Source organism: Aulonocara sp. 'chitande type north' Nkhata Bay, linkage group LG16, assembly GCF_057382095.1.
Source record: "Aulonocara sp. 'chitande type north' Nkhata Bay isolate Kocher_YH1m ecotype deep benthic linkage group LG16, A_spYH_male_GT1.1, whole genome shotgun sequence".
Taxonomy (NCBI): domain Eukaryota; kingdom Metazoa; phylum Chordata; class Actinopteri; order Cichliformes; family Cichlidae; genus Aulonocara; species Aulonocara sp. 'chitande type north' Nkhata Bay.
The window spans coordinates 28,887,667-28,905,814 of record NC_141359.1 but is presented as its reverse complement, the minus strand read 5'-3'; the positions used below and the strand labels follow the sequence as shown (position 1 = coordinate 28,905,814).

The window sequence follows — 18,148 nt, the reverse complement described above, 5'->3', positions numbered from 1 at the left end:
CAGGATTTGATTAAAGTCGAAGCATTTTTATATGAGATATTCTCATTATTACCAAACTATATAGCATGACCAAAACCAACAAAACCTCAAGGTAACATCGCAACTTAACAACCACAAAATGTTTTATTTTTGATGTCATGAAGTTAATTAAACTCATTTCACTTCAGTGACCGCATCGCTATGGGGTATGTATTAGTGTCTGTGTGAATGGATGGATTCACTCGAGGGTTAATGAGATAGACACACGCACACGCATAAACACACACACCCATGTCACATTTGTTAAAGCATTCACCTTAAAGTAATTTCAAGTCAAAGCAGTTTGTTAGCTTTTTAATTTTTAAATGTAACTTGGTAATTTCATGACCCAAACATGAAGGTTTTACATTTTTCTAAAAATCAGATGATCTCAAAACAAAGACCAGTTCTTTCAAAGTCAGGCGACGCACCTTTTTTTGGCAGAGTGATTGTGAGTAGCAATGGAGCAGAAAATAATAATGAGTTCATCAAGGGGTAAAGGTTATTTTTAATTACACATGATTTTAGTAAATTAGTTAAGCAGATAGACCTTATGCATGTCCTGGGAATTACCTTGTTGATGGACATCCAGAATGTTTATAAATAAATTAACAATATGGTGTGCAACACCTGAAAAGCAAATGTTAAAAACTGAAATATACATAAGTATTAATTATTTACAGTAAATGACAAACAACAGGATCATTAAATTTCCCTCTTTAGCCATCAGATTTTCATGGAGCTTCTGTGCTCTTTGACAAACACCACATTTTTCCATCCCAGATAAAAAATTCTGACTATTTACATTCATATTTATGATCTGGTCATCTGGTCTGCATACTATATTTATGGGGGGGAGTATTATGCAGGGCTGAAGAGTTTTGTTTTTTTTTACATGTCTGCAGCAACACACACACACACTTTGTCATATACAGTTTGCGCACATTGTGAGGCTTGAATATGTTAACAAATCCCTTCTCCTCTTCAAGTTTCAATAATTTACTTTTGTCCCTACATATTTTATAACTTCAATCTCAATTGAACCTGGATCTATCAAAACGTATTAAAATTCAAGCAGGCTGAACGAATCCTTTCCATCTTTGTCGACGTCCTCCTTAAAAAATTAATATGCAAACAAAGAGAAGAAGAAGAAGATTACCTTTTTTATAGTCTAACTGACCTGGGTACAGGTGATGCAAACACGGCTGGAGTGTTTGGTTTAAAAGGTGCAGCCATGGTTCACAGTTTATAACAGAAGAGATGCTAAATTTAAAACACACACACACACACACTGGCCAAGCCTTTAAACAAATGATGAAAGACCATCTGTTTGTCACTCAATGTAACAGCACCCCTAATCAGCCAAGTCTCAGTAGAATTTAAGGTAGCACTTCCGTGCTACCTTCACTTTTCAATTGCAGAGGTTTTCACTGGTGCAGAACAAATTAAATTTCACAAAACTGATTTTTGTGAAATTTAATTTATGACCAGGCTGAATGTTGGAAAATGTTTTTGTAGACATGGAATCACTGAATATAAAACAAATAATGAAGCAGTCTAAAAGTTTCAGATGTTCAATTTTACTGATGAGTAATAATTTTAAAAAATGTTGTTATTTGGTGCTTCGGTTTCCAAATGTCTCTTGTCATTTTCAGGTTACATTCATTCACATTTCCTGAACAGCAGATGAGTGTGTGTCATTTTATCTATCTTAGCATTGATTACTTTGCGTCCAAACAGCAAGTTGCCTTCATTTGCGGCTATAAGAACAGTAGACTTTAGTACTATTTTGACATGCTGAATAACGAGAAAAACAATATTTCTCTCAATGGAGGTTGGAACTTTTAGAGGTGGCAACAATAACATGAACCAAAATTTTGTATTTAAACAGGAGCTTGGAAGGTTGTGTCCGCCCTTGAAAAAAAAGTAACTTTTTTTTTGGAGTGGGGCAGAAGTCAAACTTTCGGGTTATTATCTCTTTGTTTTTTTCATGGCGGAAAGATGCTTCCCTACTAAAGTGACTGTTTTTAAAAAGGGAACGATAAACACAATGGAAAATATATTCTAGAACTAGCTGCTTCTCCCATTTCAATATTAAAATGAAGCAGAAGAGAACAAGATCAGTGTTTGCTGTGTTGGTGTACCCGAGAACATCGACTAGGATAATAAAAACACACCTTAGTGAGGAACATTTGACAAATTTTAAACAAAACAGCTGATACAGTCACCACAAAGATACTTTTTTTTTTTTAAATCAGGGATTGAGTTATCATATATTTTCATCTCTTACAGTGTATTTGTTTAATTTAGGTTTAACAAAACTGGTATTAATCTGCTGTGTTGTTTCCAAATGATGCTTATGATTCATCTCATTCTCATTAAAGAAACAGCTGGACAATGTAGGAAGGATTCTGTTCTTTTTTTAATAATCAGAGTGTGTATGATAAGGGTTGTTTAACAATTTGCCAACACAGACACACACAAACACACTACATAAACTGCTTATGCCCGTACACAGTTGGCACACTACAGTATCACGGTTTACACATGTATTCAATGAATGAACACATTTTCAATAAACTTGAGTGAATTTCATACTCATGCATGTGTGCACTCCTACTGTACACACACACACACAACCTGTCTCCCTCACTGACTACCACTGAGCCCTCCCTGCTCCACTTTTTTTGTATCTGTCATCCAGGAGCATGTCAGTGTTTAACCCCCTCCCACGCTGTGACACACACACACATATGCACACATGCAGCCATTTTCCTTTACAAAAAAAACTGCACAAAGTCACTCAAACATTTTTTTTTACCCTTCTTTCTGTGTTAAAACACACATACACAAACCAGGACACTAGTTTAGACAGACACAGACAGCTGGAGCAGGTATTATAAGTACCTTTCCATTCCTTCTCTTTCCCTTGTTATGCCATTACTGAAGCTGATAGAGTCGGAGCTGTCGTTTTCAGCTTGTGTGTGTGGCCACGTATATGTGTGTGCATGTGTTGAGAGGTGTCACAGGCTCGCTGCATATTTGCTTTTGGCTCGCAGAAATCATTTAGTTGTCCGGTCAAAAAGGGCATCTGCCATCCAGCCACTCTCCTTTTCTCCGCAGGAGAGCACTCACAACAGTTTAAGAGGCTGCGGGGTTTCTTCCTCATGACTGCATCCAGCATTTAGGCTGCTCTTGGATATTTAAATACTAGAGTGTTGCAACCATAGCTCAAAATAAGAAGGTTTAAAAATTTTAAGCCTAAACTTGCACTTTCCTTGTGAGTTGGGCTGAGGAGATGCTCAGGCTTTTTTTTAATCCCTGTGGTGTTTATGGAAGAAATAGTGATGTGGTCTAGCAAGTGGCGAAACTAGAGTGTCAGCTGCAGTCAGCGATTATCTCTCAGTAATCACTGCTCTGTTATATTTCAAAGTATCAAGTCATGTGTTTTCTTTGTCCTTTTGTTGTGTCAGGATGTGTAAGATATATTTATGTTGCAAAGATGTGAAGAAAACAAATCAACTCTACTCTGCAGGTGATTGAAAAAATAAATAACACGAATTTTTCTCTATGCATTCACACTTAAAAAATCAACATGTCCTTGGTGTGTCCTTCAAATCCTTCACTTTGACACATCCAAAATGTGTTAATTTTCACAGTTGAATGTTGGTTAAGGTAACATAAAATGCTTTGGACCATGATGAAAATGGCAGGCATCTCACATGTGTAATAGCTTTATGGGGCATGTGATAGTCTGCATGCACGGGGGCCAAGGTGCCTGCAATAGGGACAAGTGCTTGGCCAATTTGCAGCGTGTTTATTTATGTGTGTGGGTGTAAGAGTAAATATCAGTACACCTTCCTAAACCAAGACTGGCCATAGAACAATCAAATAAGCTCACAGTTGTCTGGGGGAATTAAAAATGCGCTATGCGTAAAAGAATTAGCGGAACATATATGATAAGGACGCAGAAACATGGCACTAGACAGATTAGGAATAAGACGCACAGGAGCCAGTGGAGATAATCCCGTTATCTCGTTGAACGTAAAATGCCAATGTGAAGCATCCTCGGAGATCAGGATGAACTGAACATGAACTAATGCTGCGGATATACGGCAGGAGGAGTGGGGGCAATCAATACTGGGAAACTGAGGTAAACACTGTTATTCCTGACCTTAAGGAACATCCACGCAGTTTACCGCAATGTCACTGACGGTCTCCGTACTCCACTCATTGCGATCTCATACACGCGCGCACGCTCCGTGTTCCGTTTGACACCAGTTCGATGTCCCCCCCGCTAATGACATTGTTTCACCTTTGAGAATTCCCCATCAGTACCAAGAGCGCGTCTCCAATACATAAGAGATTATTGATGAATGGTCCCTGTCAAGTTGAGGAGAAAGGAAGCCGGGATTCTGCTCATTAAAGGCTCGGGATAACCGGGTGCCTGTGGAGACGCACGCCGGTCATCACCTTTTAACCAGAGCGCATTTAACATTACGCGCGACAGGAATGCGCGCGTGTACACACGCAGACACGGACACAAGAGATACACAGATAACCACGAATTAAAAAAGCAAAAATACAACACGAGTATAACTCAAATGACAAAAAGGAAGACAAGCAGACTTACAAAATGACCCTGGGCTCTGTTGGTTCCTCTGTGCGACCCATTGTGATATTTCCGTTACTCCGTTTTAACGGAATCCTCAAATGCCGTGGTCGCAGTCCACGTCTCTGCAAATGTACCAAAGGATCACATAGAGAATGAGGAGAATGGCGAAGATGAAGAGCGCTACTAGGATGGCCTTGGTCACCGGAGAGATGAACGACTGCATGTCAGGAGCAGAGCCGGGCAGAGCGGCGTGGAGCTCCGCGTCCGTCCGTACTCAGTCTGCTATCTCTCTCGCTCTCCTCCTCTCCTCTCCGCCGCTCGGGTGGCAACTGTTGAGGATGGAGCCTGGGGCTTTGCCGTGCTCAAGTACACACATTTATAACCTGACGCGCATGCACACGCACTCCGCCACGCGAATAGCCTCTCTACCGGCGATCTGGGCGCGCAACGCGTGGGGGCTTCCCTTGCTAGAAGCGGCACAGCAGTGGGTTGTATTTCCCCGGATCCACACTCCCTCACTGCCTGTCGCACATCAGAAGACGCAGCGACAGGTGAGACTGGACTGATAACACCCGCGCTTCCTGCAAAGAGGACGGCAAAAAACAACAACAAAAAAAAAAAACACTTGAAATTCACCAATACAATACAATAAAATAAAAGCCCGCACAGATGTTTCCAGACACAGAATGGAAAAGTGCTAAGTTGCGCGTCGAGCTGCTGCACTTGTCGGCAAACAGGTTGATTAGTATTCCTCACAGCGGCGTGTGTGAGTGTGCATGCGTATGTGTGAGATGGCTGGGGATGACAGGCTATCATCTTATCACGACCCTTCGAACCCCCTTTTTGGCCAAGCTGTCAGTCCAAGGATTAAAATATAATTCTACATTTTTAATGTTTCCATTTCCACCTGATGCGCGCTTTATTCCTATTTTGTTGTATTACTAATCAGACTAGCCTAAGCGGTTGGTACCTCTTGCGCATCTTTTTATAAGTATTAATCCTATAATAAAAAGAAGATGGTGTGCAAATGCCATCAAAAACTCTTGTCACGTATACTCCATCTGGGCTAATTAAGACAAGGTCGTAACTGATAAGGCTAGAGGATATGCGCCTTTCCTCACATAAAATGCAAGATATCCATGTTTAAACCTATATGACCGATATACGTTAAGAAATTGGGAATCTGTTTTATTCAGAAAATACAAACACTACATGACAGAAGAGATGACTGCATTAAACAGCTTTTTAATGTGAGCAACAGTTAATAACCCCCGAAAAAGGTCGTGTATTTCTGCATGATATTCCTATCAGATCAGCACGGTTACCCACCACCCAAGCAAAGACATTAAATCACTGAAAAAAACGCGCGCTTATTTTAAGTTGCCATTTCCAAAAACGGTGCAAAACAATAATGGGATCAAAGTCTAGAAATAACTGGGCTATTAAGGCACCACTGATGAACATTTAGGCTGCAGAAGTAGGGCACCGAAAGGACGTTATCAGTTGCATGATGAGAAGCGCAGCGTTCACCTCGAATACCACCGTGCACCACTAGATGGCGACAGATTTAAATTTCCATGTCCTGATGATGGTGTATTTGATTATTCCGCACACCATCACTGCACTGTAGTCTTGGATAAGAATCATGACAGCTAAACGGGCTTAATACGCGTAGGTAAGGAGAAATAAAATTAAGTTTTCAATTATTTTCATATCAAATATGCACTACTCACGCGTATTATTGTTTGTCGTGGTAGAGAACAAGGTGGTTAGCGAACGTTAGCTTGTGAAGATTGTGGCCTATTTAGCAGAGTGGCTGAGGAAGCTAAAGCCAGTTATCACTGCTAATAAGTAAGGGAAAGTTGTGTTATGTGTCACATGTGTCGTTTAGTGTGAGCTTAAATTTGCTGTTGAATGCCACATATAAGGAGGTACCGCAGCTGTGAAGATGCAGTTGCAAACGAATGTTATATCAAAAGAGAAAGACCAATGTTTGCAGCACATTGCTAGTGGTTAGCTCACTAGCTTCAAATAGGCCGTAAATGCTCGCGAAGTAGGTGCGTGCATATTGGAACTTCCGTTCTGGGCCTTCAAAGTAAAGTCCCAAGTAATGCGCTTTATATTGCAAGGTTGCGGAAAAATACGAGTTCGTAAGGTTCAGACGAACTACACGGTTTGTTTTTCAATGAGAATGGTAAATACTTAAAAGCCTGTTCCGGTATTGTTTACTTAAAGCGTTGAGGAAGCTTTTAATTTGAAGACGCCGTCGCCTGTCTTCCTGTGTTTTCTCCTGCTGTTGTTATGAATGTTTTTGAGGTTTGACGAGCGTAGCAAGCTAGCTTGCTGCCTATCTAGCAAGCGACTTAAAGCCACTTAACCAAAGCGACACAGAGGGTGCGTTTGCATATGGTACTAAGTGGCTGTCAGCGTGTGTTAAAACCCTGACAGATATTTACCGGCCCCGCTGTTTCATTGTTCAGTTTGTGTTAGGAACAGCGTCAAACCTGTAACCAAAGTGCAGCGGTAGCTAGCTTTTTGCCAGGTTGAGCTCAAGTGATTGTCACGTTAGTCAGCCATCTAATCAGAGTGCAATGTAACTCCGAATATAGGCAACATCGGCGTAATACAACAGTATAATGTACTGTGGTGGCTGATTGAAATAATCTATTCTCGATATGTAGCTGTGTTTGTAAGAAATATGCCTATCTTATGGTTTGACGGTGTAGGTTTATCACTTTACATATACTTGTAGTTCTTTTAAAACATTAGAAAACAGAGTTTAGAGTTTAAATTAGAATATATACAATCATAACTGCTACACTTGCATGAAGGCAAAAAAAAAATGGAGGAAGAAGGGCAGAATGCAAGCGTACCTGTGCACGTCAAGACACAAGCATGTAAACATACAGACGGCGGCATGCTTCATGTGTTCACATGCTCAGAAACAAAAGAGACTGAAAATAAGCACAACAACTTTGAACTGAGACGCCAAACTGGCCAATTTCTACAGATCAGTAAAGATACAGCTTATCTGACTTGGTATGCAAGACTTTTCTTTATGTTTTTAGATTTAAATAGTCTATTGTTCGTGGTGTAGTGTAAATCTCTCTTCTCATGGTTTCATAGTTTCACTCCGCAATTGGTAATCGTTTTTTAAGGTAGTCAGACCCCGACCCCCCCCCCCCCCCCACACACACACACACACACACACACACACACACAAAATCGCTCTTCTTAATTAAATTTAAGGTCATAAGTCTTAAATTTGGTGAGGTAGCTGTTACTTTTAAAGAGCTTGGTTAGGCGTGTGTGTGTTTTTTAGTGAATAAAAACCAGTGGGATCTGAAATATAAGTGACTATGTAGAACAACAGTCTTGCTACCTATCCTCAGGCTTAATATGCAAAAATGTTTTTTAAATTAATGTTGATTTTTTTTGGATCATTCCTAATAGTGAACTTATGTCTGATTCATAAAAGATGCTTAACACAAAAAGCCTTGCTTAAGCAGTTTCTAATAAACCCATAAATAACTCATTTTCTTCTGTAATCTATGAAACTGAAGTCAGCTTAAATTACCAGCAGTGGCCTGGGGGGGTCTCCTATTACAAATATCAGAGATAGCCGTGAAGCAAAAGGTAAAAGCAAACTCTTTGGAGAACAGGCTCATAGTGGTGGTTAAGGAGAGTGAATCCAGACAACAAATATTATCCAGTGGACTAAATAGCAGGTGGAGGAATCCAAACAAGCAGCCTGGAAATGTGTTGCTCCTGCACTGACTGGGGTTGGATAGAATTACAGAACTGTAAAGTACACCAGTGGCTTTGAAAATCGCTCCAGTCTAGACTTAAGATTTGAGATATGGTCACTTCTGTGCGTGGTAAGGTTTTGTTTTTAACAGGTTTTTCTCTTTAAGCATACTTAAGATAGTTTTATATGTTTTATAAATGGGGCCCTAAAGCTCGTTTTGTTGGTTGCCAGGCTTCATACCACCATGGGTGTTTATTTTTATATTCTTTCATATTTATTTTTGGTTCAGTGTTGTGGGGATTGAAAAGAGCTGCCGATTTGCTCGTTTAAAAATAAGTAACCATGATTTATGGGAAACTCAGTTAAAAGTTACTCACATGCAGCAAGTTCTAATCTGTAAATAGACTTAATCCATGCTTGGGAAAGTGAGCCTTCATGGCCACAAAAGGGATCTTGGTGAATATAATTATTTCATCCATGATAGTTTACAGTTGTATTATGTCCCTTTTTGGGGGAGTTTAAATACATTTTACTCAATTTGTACATTTTACATTTGTTTTTTTGTAACAGTGTTTCTTTGTTTTTATGTTATAGACTCAAGAGCTACTCTATGTAAGATGAACACTGAGGACAAACTGGAAGGCATGCTGCTGAAGTGCAGCAGCGGAGGAATAGACGGAGGAGGGAGAGTTGGCCTGGGCAGCGGAGGAGGACTGGTGGTGATGACACTCGGGGAACGATCGCTGGCTAACCACCCTCTGCTGGCCGAGGATGACGACGACGAAGACGACGACGAGGACTTGACTCGAAGCTCGCTGGTCACTCACGACCTGGTCCCTCCAGAGCAGCTGATGATGCAGGAGGAGATGACGAAGAATAGCGGTGGAGGAGAAGAGGAGGGAGGAGCCGAGGTGGGAGAGCATTTCCCCCTAAAACTCACGAATAAGTTTCCCTGCTTGCTTCATATGCCAGTGAGTTCACGCTGGTTTAGAAGTAGATCAGATTTTGATAAGCTCATTTCTGTGAGTGCATCTACAGTCTCCACTTGATCAGAGTGAGTTTGCTTTTATGCATGTTATGTTGACTTAGCCTGACATTTTGGACTGTTCAGTGCAATCAGTTCTTTTAACACACAAAAAGTACTGTTAGGTAGCTGCTAATACTGCAAACTACTTTCACACTAGTTATTTTTAGGTGCCGGAATTTTCTTAAAAATTGGTCAAAAATAGGGAGCTCGCATTAGTGTTTTGTTTTTTTAATGAATGACAGAGATTTTAATTAAAAATTTTTCTGTCACTTTGACCCACTTGTTCATATTCGGAAACAATATATTTGTACACTCTGATCTTCTGAATCAGAATAAACTTGCAGCAAATGTGAACTTTAAAATAGTAATTTCTATTCTAAGAATACAGCATAATGAGGATAATCTGAATTCACCCTCAGGGACAGGTTTAAAGCATTGCTTCTCCTTGGGAACTTTAAGAGCTGGAATTGTATGGTTTGTGTTGTTTGTCTGTCTGTAGTTATTACAGACAGGTTATTTTCAGAAAGCTGAAAAGTGGCTACATACATTTTAAAATGCCAGTCAGAGGATTTGAAAACGCTGTCCCTGGCCACCTGGCAGATGTAATCTCTCAGCCTGTTCTGGGTTGTAAGGGGCTGAGGCTTCCCTCTGGTATTTTATGCCTGAGGCAACTGTATGGTGAGATGCCCTCACATTGGTTGATTATGCTCTGCTTGCCCAGTTGCACCTGTCTGACCTGGATAAAGTGGTAGCTGGCTGGGTGGCCCTTAAAGTAGGTCATGTGCGATATTCAATGTATAAATGACTATGGTCCTACTTTTACAGTTGAGCATCAAGCAGGAGCTGAAGTTGTCTGAGCCAGCGGTCTATATAAAGAAAGACAAAAAGGCAATCAAGGATCTGACAATGTGTCCCAAGAAGAAAAAAAGGAAGCAGCGATCACCAGCAAAGGTGAATTCCATCTGTGGAATTTTTATATTTTTAAAATACCAGGGACGGTTGTGAAAATTCAACACTACATGTGTTCTTTTTTACCCCCTTTGTAGATTCTCAGCATCAATGACGATGGCTCATTGGGCATACCAAACCCCAAGTGTCACGTCTGTACTCACTGTAATGCTGCGTTCAGAACCAACTACCATCTACAGAGGCATGTCTTCATTCACACTGGTATGAATAAGCCTGGCATGTATACAAATATGTAAAACATGTTGCTGTGAAATTAGATATGTTGACAGTAGGGGATCTTTTAGTCATCAAAGGAAGCTAAAAACTAAAAACAACTGGTTTTCATATATGTTACTGAAAACCTAGGTGAGAAGCCGTTTCAGTGCAGCCAGTGTGACATGCGCTTTATTCAGAAGTATCTTCTCCAGAGACATGAGAAGATCCACACCGGTGAGTAACAAACAGTTTGGTAAAATTCTCAATTGTTTTTATAATTATTGCTATGTTAGCCTGAACTTTTTTCTTTTTAAATACTTGTCTCTAGGTGAGAAGCCTTTTCGCTGTGATGAGTGTGGGATGAGGTTCATCCAGAAGTACCACATGGAGAGGCACAAAAGGACTCACAGTGGAGAGAAGCCCTACCAATGTGACTATTGTCACCAGGTACTATTCTTTTGATTGCTTGTAAATTAGTGTATTCGTAAGGTCCAAAATTGGTAAATATTTTAATTAGAAAGACATGAAAGGTCTATTTCAAACCTTTAGTTCAGTCATTTTGGTTCGGACAAAGGGGAATTAAAATGTGTTGGGGTTTTTTGGTCTTCTGTTCACTAACTTTGAAAAATAAATTTGTGAACTAGTTTTCTTTGGGTTATTTCACAACGACACTGTGGTCCCTTTAAATTGAGCTCTGGCTCATTTTCCCCCTTAGTGCGGTTCATTTGTGCAGATGTCAAGATGTGTGCTCGGCTGCTGACAACCACACCGAGACCCTTTGAAAAGGGTGGTCAGTGGGAGGTTCTAGCTAAATACATTCTTGCATTCTGGGATGTGGCAGAGTACACAATCTGTACAATATTGCCATTTCCATGCAACCCAAACTTCAGGTGGATTTCAAAACAGTATAATAGGGATGACAACTTGACCATCTCGTATAATCATGACTTTAGGAGTAAATTTTCAGTGTAGTCCAGTTGTCCAGACCTTAAGCACCTTCCTGTGTTTCTGGCCAGTAAGTGGACTGATCATTCTCACGTAGTTTTTAGTATCGCGTTTTAGTTAATTTGGAGCTAGCTTGTAATTTTCTTTGAAAAGAAAGCAGAATATGTGAACATATCAAACTCATCAGTTGAACAGATGAACTACAAGTGTGAAGATCTCCTGTGTGTGGATGTATTTGTGTATTTGAATAGTTTGTGGTACAGTGGTTGGCTGTAATATAAAACATGTACGAATATGTGTTGAAAAAGGATGAGGATTGTAAAGCGCTTTCAGTGGTCAGTAAGACTATAAATGCACTGTGTAAACGCCACCCTATTTCAAGAAAACACAGGTAGAGACAGGATGATCTTCTGTCTTTTATTTTGACTCTGTGAACTGACTTATCACAAAAGAATACAAACACTAAATATTGCAGTGTAAACTGTCATTGATTGCTTAGTCAGGCTAAAATTATTTGCTGACATGTTAACAATTTGCTTATAATGATAGGAATGCCTGCTAAACAGTTATTACACAAGATATTTTTTAAGTAGTTCAGCTTCTGTGAATTTGTTGAGTGCATTAAACCTCTAAATACTGTGTTTAAGACCTTTAGACTAAAAAGAGTCTGCTTAAAACTTAGTCTGGTTAAATGGTGTTTTTGGCATTCAGCTTTTTTTGCCGTCCTAAAAAGATTGTGTGATTAAAAACACATTTGGTGTGAAAACACTGTCACTAGTGCTCATATTAAAGATCGGTATGGCTGTAGAGAGTAGACAGGAAGAGTAAAATTGTGAACTCAATATTAGAGCCAGTAATGAAGGTTCATGTATAAAATAAATGCATTGTGTCCTCTTTCTGCAGTACTTTTCCAGAACAGACCGGGTTTTAAAGCACAGAAGAATGTGTCACGAGAACAGAGAGCGAAAGGCGAACAAGACTGCCGGTAAAGTCGGACCTTTACGTGAAGCAGACTCTTTAGGGCCCCCCTTTGTTGCCAAAGAGTGCTCACTGCCCAAGAAAAAGCGCCAAAAGTGTACAGACAAGAGTTCAGGAGCTTCCACTACTGCCCAGACAGAAGGGCACACTTTTACCGTGGTAGAAACAGAAGAGAAAGAGGAGCAAAAGGGAAGTCTTTCTCTATATGCTGTGTCCTCCAAAGTCAAACATGAGTACGTGATTGCTGACTACTCTGTGGACCTTCCTGAAGAAACGGCTAACCAACACCAAGATGGCGACGTCTCTTCGGAAGAAACAACTTCTCCTAAGCTACTTCTGAAGAAAGTCCGCAAGCGGAGTCTTAAGCAGTCGACTGAACAAACTCCTCCTTGCTTGTCCACTTTACCCTCCTTTGAGGAAAATACTAAGGTGGCACAGTACACCTTTGAGATCGTGGACAAGCAAGGCCTCTTAGACGTAGAAGGCAACAGTGAACTCGAATCAGTTGAAACTCTTCAAGGAGGACAAACAAAACCAGCAGCCAGCAGCACAAACTATGACGACGCGATGCAGTTTCTCAAGAAGAAACGTTACCTTCAAGCTGCAATGGCTAACAACAGCCGGGATTATGGCCTGAACACGAGCAGCATCTCCTCTCAGCCACCTGTTACACAAACTGTGGTGTCAACAGTCATCGACGAAACTGTTCCCGCCACCATCCTGGAGCCCCAACCCATGAACACAGAGATTAAGACTCCTCATGACAAGAATGTTTTGCCTGATGAGGTTCTTCAGACACTGTTGGACCACTACTCCAACAAAGCCAATGGGCAATCAGACATTTCTTTCAGTGTGGCTGACACAGAGGTTACCTCAAGTATATCTATCAATTCCTCCGATGTTTCTGACAGCAGTCCGGTCGAGAGCCTCGGAACATCCAGCGCTCAGGCTCAGCCGCCTGCAGAGAAAGTGAGTCTCTTGCAAGAATACTCCAAATTTCTCCAGCAAGCACTGGAGAGGACCAGCCAGAATGACAGCTACCTGACCAGCCAGAGCCTCAGCTTGGTCTCTGAAAACCCCACATTAGCTGGACAGCCTCTGTTCTCCACAGAGAAACAGTTTCCTTCCCCCAGCAGGTTCAAATCAGGGATGAGCTCTCCACTAAGGTCCACCTTAGAGAAACCTCACTATGGGTTGCTGGTCGGGGACTCCCAGCACTCGTTTTCCTTTTCAGGCGACGAGACCACCCCTCCCTCTGCGGTGTCCCCAGCTGAGGAGGACTTTCTGGAGCAGGTCTCTCCCTCAAAAAAGACTGACTCTTCACAAGGGATACTACAGACTTTTCAAATAAGCTCCTTTGAACAGAACTTCAAATCTCATTTCCAGACGTCAAGATCTGCAGCCTCCTCGCAGTTTACGGTTGCCAACGGACAAGTGAGTGTTCGAGGACACAGCACAGAATTCTCAGAGTTCCCTTTAGTCCGAGTCACTGAGACCAGGTCTCAACTGAACTCATCCCCTGACGTTTCGACCAGTGAATCGTTTGGCTGAAGAAATGGAGGCGGGAGCGTTCATTTCTGTTCATCATTTCTGTGGCACTTTATCTCGTCTTTCCTGTGTTTTTGCCAAATCAAATCCCACTGCAAACGAGGGGTCTTTCTTTTTTTTTTTTCTTTGTGTAAAGCAGTTATAATTTTGTGCTTTTACGTTCTAAACTTCTTAAACAGGAATACTGAAAAATGATAATCATACTATAATTAGCATTTCCCCTTTTGGAAAAAAAAGTCAAACTTCCTCCAGAATGTACATTATGAGATTAAGCGACCAAAGTGTAATGCAGGAGATTAATATTCTCTAATTCCATTGCCATTATTTTTAATGTTTGTGTCAATCATTTCGCCTTGCACACTTAATGATCAAGTCACACTTGCTGCTTAATGCAATATTTAGACTTATTAAAATGTAGTTTGCATCTATGTACACTCCCCCCCTGAGTTTTTCAACTGCACTGGGGGTTGGGTGGTCCAGAGCTGCACAAACCTACTGTTATTGATACTTTTTCCTTATGAACGCGTTAATTTTTTTCTGCATTTTAAGATCAAAATCTGTGATTCAACTGAGCTGAAATGAATTGGGGCCACATAAGTTTGTCCTGCTCCCGAAAATCATGCCCCCTTCCCCCATGGCGGTGGTAGATTTTTTTATTTTTATTTTTAAATTTTTTTTTTCTTTAGCTACTTCCCCTTGCTCTTTGTTTAGTTTTTTTTTTTTTTCAAAAAATATCACTTAGAGCTTTTTTCTTTATTCCAGCGGTTAAACTGTCTGCTGACATGCACGGTGACACAAAGTTGTGTTACCTATTAAGGGTATTTCTGCAGGATTTATATTAGATTATCACAGTATGTATAAGTCACCTTTTGTTAAGAGATTAGTGAGACTAACCACTTAATTAGTTTAAGTAGAAATTCAAACTAATTCACTTTTTCTTTGATCACTTAAAAGGACGTAGCTCTTATAAGGGAAACAAAATTAAAGTTCATGATCCCTTGTATTCAAGAGAATTTGATTAAAATGAGCAGTTTATTATTTTGTGCCTTCTTTTAAAAGAAATATTACAATTTCCTTTAGTCATTCCTGCACAATGCATTTATTTCTACTTGGTCTACGCTCTAAGGCTACTAGTTCCACTTGCACAATACAGACAAGCACATAAGCTATCAACGTGTTCACACCTTCATACGTTAAGAACTGGGAGCTTTATTTAGTTTTGCCTTTTAATATTGTATCATTTTTAAAATTTTAGCAGAGACATATCACCAAACTTAATAATCAACATATTATCTGTAGTTGGGAGGAGTTAACGTGTCATGGACTCTTCTCCAGTATGTGTGTAAGTGCAGATTTAAGTTGTAGATGTCTAGATTTGCTGATAATCACTGATTTGCTGGAATTTTCTGGTCAGACTCATCTGTACGGGCCTTGTTGAAACCATGCAGTTTTAAACGGGAGTGGCAATGAGTTAAGTCTTTTCTGTACTTCATTACACTGTTGATTGTCGTTCACGTCTTAGGTGCTGTTGTGTTAAACGATGTTTTTATCTTTTTGTTTTTCGTGCACCATCCAGTTTAGGTTTGAAACCAATGTTGAGCTCCCTCTTGTTACAGCTCCTCTGACAATCAGGGACACACAGAACCACGTTAATCATCGAATACTTTATTCTTCCTCAATGATCATTCCCTCTAGAATGTATAGAAGATATCCTGCTGTAAATACATTGTATATTTTTCTGCTCTGAGAAGTACTGTTAGGTTTTATTTTGGTCCATAGAAAGACAAGGCGTGTGCAAGAAACACTTTTGTCAGTGAATTTGGCAAGTTAATTTGTTTTTAAGCATTTATGAGATTCAATAATGAAACGGTCCATCTTCCTGAGAAAATGTGGCTTTTGCAGAAATCTCACCACTGTATCAATATTATATTTTCAGTTTAATTGGTGATTGATCAAAGTGAATTTAGATTTTTGTGAATGTTCATTATGATGGGTTTTACTGTATAACTATCATCCGTATGATATATTAAAATAAAATTCCTTTTCAACATATTTAAAGTAAAAGAAAAATGTTCTTAGTGGTGGAAACAATCCTCCATTCAACAGCTATTAGAGTCTTGAATTTGTGTTAAAATATCACTTAAAAGTTATAGTGTGGTTGAAATACCTCACTAGCTGCCCTTTTTTTATTATTGTAAGCAATCTTTAAAAGCACAGTGCAGATAGAAACGATGGTTTTGTAAATTGTACCCCATTTAGTTCTTTGAATTTTGAATTCAGTTAAAGTGGAAACCTATTGGAAATTAATGAAGTATGTGAGCAGTACGATGAATATTTCCTTTTAATTAACTATTGTCAGTAACCTGACCATAAGTGTCCTTGTATAAGCTAGAGAAATCTCATTTGTGTGCGTGTGTGTGTAAAAAGATCAGAATTTTTTGATAAAAAGCTATTTTTGAAACGTCATTTAAAGCACTGATATGTACAGTATATCATATGCAGTCATTCTCGCTACCCTCATTTATCTCTGTATAAGTCGTTTGTGTCAAGGTTTTTCAAATACAGATGGGAATCTGAATTTTTTCTTGATTTTAAAGAATTTGCTTCACAGTAAGGTTGGTCTTACGTTAGGTTTATTCTGCATGGTCTCTGACTTGTTGGGTCAAGTGAACTTGTTTTATGGATAATGTGCAGCTTTAATTGTAGCTGATTATTTTCAGTCAAGTAACCCATATGATTAGACTTTTGCAATATACAATGATTTGTAAGCAATCTGATTAAATTGTTTTTGATTGTTGTGTGTCATGTCCTTATAAATAAATAATTCACAGCATGTGATCTTGAATTGTTGTTGATGTACAGAAGGCGTGCAGCTGCTGGTGAAACTGAGTGTGGGTGGGTAAATGTGTTTCCTGATGGAAAGCAGCCAGAAAAGACATAAAGAGACGCTGGGATATTTGTTATGGTGTGTTAGGGGAATTCGAGGAGAGTAGAAGTGCTGCAGAAGACTGTTTTCATAGGTACACACTCGTACAGTAACAAATTGAAAATCTTTCACCATATCGTGGTACACGGTGACATCTTTTTCAGCAGGTCCAAAACCTGAAGATATATTCAGTTTACAGTGATATAAAAGTGCAAAGCATAGAATTCTCACATTGGAGAGCGTTGGAAAAAGAACTATTGATGTTTATCATGGAAAAATATGTGGAAAAACGTATATCAGAATAGTTCTGTCTTAATTTTCTGACAAACTGTTTGTCCAAGCACTGTAAGCCTTTATCACAGCCCAGTAAACCATGAAGGTCAACCAGCATGCACAACAACAGGACCTCCCCCCACGTGAAATGCAGCTATCAAATACACCTGTGCTTTCCTGCTACCATACAGTACTGTGGGAAAACCTTCAGCTACCCCTCGTTTCGTTATATTTTGCTTCCATTTAGCCTGTCTTTCTTGTAATTTTCAAAGTGGTGTTTAGCGGGTGTTCTCCAGACTTTCTGAAAGTTCTCTGGACATAGCTACTTTTATACTCTATTTAAGCATAAAAAGGCACCTAACTCAAAGGATGAACCAGTGTTGTGTCTACATATAACAGAAAACTGAGCAAAGAAGTGTGTTTAAATTGTATCTTTAGGCACTTTAATATTAGCAGTCTGTCCCAAAAACATTTCTTTAGCCAAATCTACTAAAAATTCCAAAGCTAACACAGACTGGCATAAAAAACAGCAAGAATGTTATTCCTTAAAATATGGGATCCAGAAAAGATCTGAGAGATTCATCTGGTCCTTCAGCTGAATTTCAGTTGTTCACTGAGGCCTCATTAGACATTGTCTCGGTGGAAGGGTGGCTGTCAGGAAGCCATTTTTTAAGGAAGAGGAAACTGGAGGGAAAGGGTGATGTAGTGATGAACCCAGATATTCAATTTTTGGTTCAAATCATCGTCAGTATGTGTAGAGAGGGCCAGGAGAAAGGTAAAACAGTGTATATAGCCATCTGTGAGATGCAATGGAGTCTCTGCCCTGGCAGGATTTCAGCCAGTGGGGACTTTGATCTTTAATGGGAAACAGCTGATTGGTAATGACTTTATTTCTCCCCATGGCAA

At 39.8% G+C, this 18,148-nt stretch overlaps 2 protein-coding genes across 3 annotated transcripts in view; one reads left to right on the top strand and one right to left on the bottom strand.

Annotated features, from left to right (window-relative positions):
- LOC147311773 (polyprenol dehydrogenase) overlaps positions 1-5,335 on the bottom strand; it is a 57,738-nt gene extending 52,403 nt beyond the window's left edge. The window contains exon 1 of the mRNA XM_086266239.1: positions 4,652-5,335. The gene's annotated coding sequence lies outside the window, so the exon portion shown is untranslated. The remainder of the gene's footprint in view (positions 1-4,651) is intronic.
- Positions 5,336-6,202: 867 nt separating this feature from the next.
- On the top strand, positions 6,203-16,876 carry znf148 (zinc finger protein 148). 2 transcript variants are annotated; one of them, XM_086266959.1, is made up of 7 exons: positions 6,203-6,308; positions 8,976-9,292; positions 10,234-10,359; positions 10,455-10,578; positions 10,723-10,806; positions 10,901-11,019; positions 12,421-16,876. In XM_086266959.1, exons 2-7 carry the CDS (start codon positions 8,999-9,001, stop codon positions 14,044-14,046), a joined length of 2,373 nt encoding a protein of 790 aa, XP_086123085.1. In that variant the 5' UTR covers positions 6,203-6,308; positions 8,976-8,998; the 3' UTR covers positions 14,047-16,876. The 2 variants fall into 2 exon arrangements, with proteins under 2 accessions (XP_086123085.1, XP_086123084.1); XM_086266958.1 differs by having other exon boundaries at positions 8,976-9,352.
- The last annotated feature ends 1,272 nt before the right edge of the window (positions 16,877-18,148 follow it).

What these genes read in the sequence shown, in the direction of transcription:
- znf148 (XM_086266958.1), top strand. Translation starts at nt 8,999, where the DNA reads ATGAACACTGAGGACAAACTGGAAGGCATGCTGCTGAAGTGCAGCAGC. An exon ending in ACATGAGAAGATCCACACCG is followed by an intron (nt 10,807 to 10,900) that starts GTGAGTAACAAA and finishes ACTTGTCTCTAG; the next exon opens with GTGAGAAGCCTTTTCGCTGT. An exon ending in AATGTGACTATTGTCACCAG is followed by an intron (nt 11,020 to 12,420) that starts GTACTATTCTTT and finishes CTCTTTCTGCAG; the next exon opens with TACTTTTCCAGAACAGACCG.